The sequence below is a fragment of the Frankliniella occidentalis genome, unplaced genomic scaffold, assembly GCF_000697945.3.
Source record: "Frankliniella occidentalis isolate FOCC.00 unplaced genomic scaffold, Focc_3.1 Scaffold11, whole genome shotgun sequence".
Lineage (NCBI taxonomy): Eukaryota > Metazoa > Arthropoda > Insecta > Thysanoptera > Thripidae > Frankliniella > Frankliniella occidentalis.
In genome coordinates this window covers 573,125-579,938 of record NW_026267141.1, presented here as the reverse complement: position 1 = coordinate 579,938, position 6,814 = coordinate 573,125, and the positions used below count along the sequence as shown (strand labels likewise).

Below are 6,814 nucleotides of genomic sequence, written 5' to 3'. Positions count from 1 at the left end.
AAACCGGGCCCCTCCGGGATTTGAACCCGGGACCTCCTGCACCCAAAGCAGGAATCATACCCCTAGACCAAGAGGCCGGCACGTACGGCGATGATTCACGACCCCGTCATAATGACGACATGCTCGGAGCAGTCGGGCTCACCCCGACCGCACCATCGCGCTGCGCCTCTATCGCCTGAGGCGAAAACACTCGTAAAACCCACACTGTAAATTGAAACGGAGACTTCTGCACTTGTCTCCTTTTACAAACGGCGACTTTTTGGCCGTTGTCTCCCCAGAAACGGAGACAAGTGAAGTCTCCTTTCCGTCTGGCGACTTCGGCACCCTTTTGCGGAAAGTCTCCTTTCCTCGGGGTACATCTGTTGCCTGTCGCTGCCGTAAACACGGAAAGGTGACTTTTATCGCCACCCAGCCGGGAAATGAATGTTTCCAAACTGACGGGACATAAGTTTCCTTTTGGCGTAGCCTTTTAATGGAGACAAATATCCGTCTTTTCGGAGACTTCTATAGGCGACCTAAGGTTTCCATTGCCGTTCATTCGTCATGTTCACCTCATCTCATCACACCTTAGGCTATCTCCGGACCACTGCCGCGGTGTGCGTTGTGGAGACAAGTATCCTTCTTTACGGAGATTTTTAAAGAAGGCTTAAAGCCCTTATTCGTCATGTTCAATACCAACAACTAAAATCTTGTTACAACAATGAGCGCGGCGGCGTTGAGCCCGCCAACTTTGAACGCGACGGCGTTGAACGTGGCGGTGTTGAACGCGGCGTCGAGCGTGGCGTAGCGGACAGACGGACAAACAGACAAACAGACAAACAAACAGAATGAAACTTTTCCGGTCAGTGGAGTTATGGGCTTCGCTAATCGCTCAGCCAATAAGCATTTTAAAAAGACGGTGCGGATCCTGTATAGGAGATGGAGAGGGGGCGGGGCACGTTGCCCTCCGATAAAGCCAGTATTGGGGACTGTCTAATAATGAACGTTTTTTGAACTATCACTTTTCGAACAAAACTGTCGAACGCCGGATGTGTGTGTGAAACACCCAGAAAATAGTAACCTTGCAAAGCGAAATGCGAAAAGCTATTTTTACGTTGAAAAAATACAAGGAAACTGTCTCTAATTTAGGCGAGACTTACGGATAATAGCGTTAAAATAAAAGAAAATTTTCCTTAGATTAGAACTATTTTCTTGAAAACAATGGAAATTCCTTAGGCCAAGGTAAAAAATAACCTTGCATTTTTTTTTTAAAGAATTTTTCTTGGTTTAAGGATACCATTTCTGGGTGCAGCTGAGCCGTCGCTCGCGCCGGCCTACCCGGAGTGGTGAGGACGGCTCGCATGCCAAAATCGGGAACTCATAAACTGTACTTTCCGCTTTATGGTCGGACGAAACTTCTGGCTGTGTACCTCCCCCCGTGGTCCCTCTTCCCCTCCCCAGCCGCCAGCGCATCAACATGCAGTCAACTTGGAGGTCAGTCACACTGTTCGGATGCTCCTACCTGCTCCATCCTCTTTGTGCTGTCCCCCTCTACCCGCCCGCCGGGAGAGGAGAGGGATGGGGGAAAGAGGAGGGGGGGGGCGACGGGGGGGCGGGAAGGGCCGGGGAGACAGGCCGACAGAGGAGTGTGATGAGCTGCCTGCACAAGGACCCGCACCAGGGCTCCATGGCTCAGTAAGTTACGAACGAAGCGTGAGCGCTGAGTTGGCACGGCCGGGGTTCGGTTCCCGGCATTGCCAGCAAAATGCGTGTCTCGCGGCTATGTAGTAACCCAACCCACCATGATGACAGCCTACAAGTATTGTGACGACAGCGAGGAAGGATTCAAGCGCGACAACACGCAAGAGATAAAACTAGGATAACCGATATGTTTTTTTTTCTTCTAAAAAGGGTAAGAAATGTTGCCCTTGCCTAGGGGACGAAAGCACCCGTGCGCGGGGTAAGCTTCCTCGCCATTGCATGGAGACAAAAGTCTCCCTTTGCGCGGTGATTTGCCTTGCCATTGGAGCGCGACAGAAGTCACCCTTTACAGCGACACAAAAGTCTCCTCTCTGCGGGGAACAAGAGTCTCCGGGAAAGGGACACAAAAGTCTCCCCGTAGCGGGACGTTTTCGACGATACGTTCAGGGTGACTCCGGGAGGCGGCGACCCCCATACAAGGAGACATTTTGTACATCCTTTTAGAGGGGGCCAAAGTCTCCGTTTCAATTTACAGTGCAACCCACCTGCTGTGGTCTGTACATCTCGCAGCCCCCTCCTTTCTCTACGGCTCGTTGTTTCTCTCTCGGTCAGACGTCGAGTAAATGCTTAGGTCTTTTTTTTCGTCAGCGATAATGACAGGGGAGGGTTCGGCACTTGCCGGCGCTTAGCGCGCTTAGCGCCGAGGTGGCTGGCCAGGCGCCTGCCATACCGGGGGTAGGCAACCCCGCCGCACACGTGCCTCACGGGGCGGCCTACCGCGCGCCTCGCGGGCTGAGGGTCGGAGGGGGGGGGGGGCACTCACCGGCGAAGAGAAGACGTCCTTGAGGCGCTCCTTCGGGTCCTTGCCCTTCTTGTTCCGGACGAGGAGGTAGATGGCGCCGACGTTGGGGGTCTTTCTGAGCACCTTCTCGATGAAGACCTTGCCCATGAAGCCCGTGCCGCCCGTGATGAGGATGTTGTGGCCCGTGAGCGTCTCCGAGACGCGGTTGGGCAGCTTGAGCATCTCCTCGTCCAGCTTGATGGCCTTGGACAGCACCATGTCGTTGTTGTTTAGCTTGTTGGGGTCCATGTCGGTGATCTCTTCCTCCTGCTTCTGCTGGTGCTGATACCGGGGGTCTGACGGCCACCTGGAAGGAAGCGGACTGGGGTAAGACCAAGAAACAAAACCAGAACCACACCACATCCTAAACAAGAATCTCGTCTCTGTGGCAGCGAACTCCACGTCCGCGACGTGGTGCTGGCAACCCCGCGGTTGTTGCTCTGGTCGCACAAGGAAAGTGATTACCAGGGGCAAATCAAACGAAAAACAAGATATTCGTGAGTGTTATGATCGCGCGGGCCATGGGCCGGCCAGGACCGCAGCCGCGGGATCACCTCGCGTGACCTTGGCTTCCGGTTCATCCTGATTTTCGGGATTCCCGTCTTCACTCGGGAAGAAGCCGAGCCGAGCCGAGCCGAGCCGAGCCGAGCACCTCCTCGTGCCCCGTGCGCCTGTACTCGCAGCTTGCGCAACGAGTGTCTCCCCAGGTTCCTGCGGAGTCCGAACGGCCCATAGTGGGGTCAGCGCTACTCTCCCCCTCGATACATAGTCTGATGCCGCTGACCAGTTACAATGCACAGAGAAAATAGTTCCATTGAACTAACGGTAATCCCCTTATTCCAACGGAAATTTCCGTTCATGTAGACATGCTAGAATTTTTCTTTAATTTGAAGGAGCTTTCTTTGTTTTCAAGGATGATTCTTCACCCTATGGCCATTTTTCCTTTAAAGCATATGCAAATCACATGAATCAAGAGAAAAATTCTAGCATAACATCAGACATAAAATCAACGGAACCGTTTTCTGGGTGTGCATAAATGATGGCAGAAAAACGATGGCGATGTACCGCATTTTTTTTTCGAGCAAAACCCAATGCTCCCTAATGTGCTGTGGACCTTATTCGTACGGAGCCACGGCAAAGGCAATACGATGTACGCCCCGTATGCCCACGCCAACACCGTACATTGAAAGTTGAGTCTGCGGGCGCGGTTACGGTGGCGCCGTACTCAGAGCTCCCCTACACAAGGCACAGAGACTGGAGAACGTCATGTACGGAAACGCCAGTTTCTTCATGATGGTGTGTTCTATTGCTCTTACAGTATTGGTTCTACCATCATAGTTCCGGGAAAGTTGCTTTGTGGTTCTCCACACGTGTATTCGTGAATTCGTGTATTCACCGTGGTACCCGAATGGTTTCATCGTGGTTTCACTTTGGTTTTTACAGTGGCTATACGTTGGTTTGAGCATGACTCCAGCAACGCCAGCGTAGTGCTTTGTTGTTGCAGGCTGCCGTCCCACTTTCCGCCGTTAGATTGCCTGCTTGTCCTGGCGATTGTCTGGCACGATGAGTCCCCCCGCCCCCCTCCCCCTCCGCGACGTCTCCGGTGGGATAGTTCACCGACCAGGAGGGGCCGTCGTTGAGGACCTCGTGTGAACCGCGCCACCCGCACTGCTGGCCGTCGCTGACGACTGCAAGTCCGTCAGCTGTCAGCCGCCAGCCCCTACCTTTCACCTGCCGATGGCTTCGGTGCTCTCTCCGCCTGGGAGTTTTAAAATAGACAGCGACATTCCATTCCATTGTCTGCCAGGGTGTGACAAAAAGTTTCACAACTACATGCACGTTTAGAGATTTAAATTTTCCGGAAAAGTTTAAGTTTTCCGGATATTGTTCCGTGAGAATTTGAAAAAAAGGAAAATTTAGGAACTTTTTCCTGCATTTTTTTGTGAGGGGGGGGGGGCGTCAAATCCCTATTATGCAATTTTAAACCACTTCAATGCACCGAGCGGTTTGAGGGAAATGTGTGTCCCGCACTACTGGTCGCCTCTCGAAATTGGGAACCGCGCGGTGCATCGTTACCATTACTGCCTTATTACGTTACCAAAGAGAGCTCTCCGGCATCAGGGGGGACCGGTTTCTATCCCACCCCGGGACGGAATTTTCGGGACGGGAGTGATGCTAGGATTATGCTAATGTCGGCTCTACACTGACTGCGGCCGCGCGGCGTGCTGGAGCTGCTCGCCGCCGCCGCGCCGCCACCGCGCTGCCGCCGCGCCTCCATGTGCTGCAGCGACGCTGGGGCGTGAACTAACGCTAGCTAACGCTGGCTAACGCTAGTTAACGCCTTGAACTGCTCGGCCAGGGGCGGTCAGGGTGCGTGCAGAAACGGCGCGTAACACTTAGACGCGGCGTGTGTTGTTGTAGCGTGCGCGAAATTCGTCTGGCCGTGGACCGGACCGGGGCAGTGCGAGCAGGTGCCTCCACTTGCAGTCTTCGTCTTCTCCACGCGAGGCGTTTTTAGGAAGGCGAAGAGCAACGCAATACTGTCGTCGCTCTGCTTGAGAGCAACGTGTGTTTTGGTCGCTTTATTTGAGCTGTGATTTTTAAACATTATTGCTTCAATAATTGAATCACGCTCGAGTTCCAAGATCGTCCTCCATATTGAGCGATGTTCCAAAACCTGCCCGCCGAGCGCATTTTGTTGCGCAACAACGCTCATAGTATTTCCTCTTCCACCCGAGCAGACGAGGCAAATTTTATTGTAATTTGTCTGCGCTGCCTGCCTGCCATCCTCTGCCATATACTGAGCCGCGTACGTGCTGTATAGAATCAGAAAGAAATGTTTCTAAAGAGCAGGGCAGGCCCCCCCCCGCCTCCCCCGCGCCTGGTTCGTTGGCGCACGGCCGGCAAGCGAGTAGCCCCCGGGGCCTCAGGGAGTGATTTGGTAAAAGTCAGTGTGCCATCACTGCATACACCGACTGTGAACTGCGGGGAGGCCCCGGCTGCCACCGCACATCGCGTCGCACCGAAAATGAGTGACCATCCCTGTCTTTCAAAGACGACGAATGGTCTGTTTTTCGTGATTTTTTTAATCGGAGTGTGTCTTGTGACAGAGGCATTGAGAGCAATGGGGTGGCCTGGTCCTGGTCCATCCCGACTCGCTCACCTTGGTGGGGTCCCCTACCTTCCCGTCTGAGAGACAACGCTGTGCAGACGTTGCCTAACCTGCATCGGGCCCAGCTGCCCGGCTGCCCGGCGTGGCGTGGCGTGGCGTGGCGTGGCCCGCGGGTCAGGCGTTACAGCGTGTTGCGCGGCCGCTCAGCGCCGCTCAGCGCGTGCAGGCGAGGGCTGCCACTATACACTGGCCGGCTACAAAGCAGCTGCGGGCAGGCAGGGATAGACCCTATACCCAGCGAGCTGACCGTCCCGTTCAACCTTCCATGCTTCCATGCAACAAACATTAACGAGACGTTTTGGAGAAAGAAAATCCGCACTCTTTCAAATGCGCGACCGGAAGGCGGGATACCTGTTGTGTGTGGTAGCCACACCACTCTCGGATCAACGAACGCGCAGCGTCGGATTCGGATTATGTGTGTATGTGTTTTAACCCCCCCGTATATCCAATGTCACACCCATGGGAAATTTGACAGTAGTTGATCTATAAAAGTGGGCTGCCAACTTGTACAATTTTCCGCGGGCTTACACAGCTTATTATTTTATCAACGGGCGGTGTCACGCGACGCTGCCATCGTGAGGACCGGTGAGGACGCACACGTGTGATGGAGACGTTCTGCCGAAGCAAATAATAATAATAATGGCCAAAAGGAAAGTACGCACGAAAAGGGTGCCGGCTCGACTACCGCCCGGCTTAACCAGCGTGACCCCTCCGCCGAATTACGCACGGTCTAGCAGGCGAGGCGTTACTGCGGTGGCGGCGCCTGAGCCGGAGCCGTAAAACAAAATTGCGTTCTCTCTGTCCGACGCCGCGTACGCCGCCACCCGCGGCGATTCATTTTTTTAAATTTTTTTTTTTAGTGTTTGCGCCAGACATGAGTGTTGGTGCAGAAGAGGCCTCTCTGAGAAAGAAAAGGTTACCAGATCAAACTAATTGTGAGCTGTGTGTGGTGGTGACCTGAACGCAGCTGTGTGCGCCCGGGTGCGCCTGTGCGGAAGAAGCCCGACACACTAAAAGCTTATGAACATTTTTATTCATAGCTTACTGAGTTCTGTGTACGTGCTCAGCTTACGCATTTTTGAATTCACCAGTATATGAACAAATTTGTTCATACCGGACAG

At 53.7% G+C, this 6,814-nt stretch overlaps 1 protein-coding gene and 1 non-coding gene across 2 annotated transcripts in view; both read right to left on the bottom strand.

Moving 5' to 3' along the window:
• LOC113215481 (fatty acyl-CoA reductase 1) overlaps positions 1-6,814 on the bottom strand; it is a gene marked incomplete in the record, with an annotated part of 30,135 nt that overhangs the window by 6,639 nt on the left and 16,682 nt on the right. The window contains 1 exon segment of the mRNA XM_052277567.1: positions 2,504-2,828. Coding sequence (XP_052133527.1) covers positions 2,504-2,828 — 325 coding nt within the window.
• On the bottom strand, positions 6-77 carry Trnap-ugg (transfer RNA proline (anticodon UGG)). Its single transcript has one exon. It is a non-coding gene; the product is annotated as a tRNA-Pro (tRNA).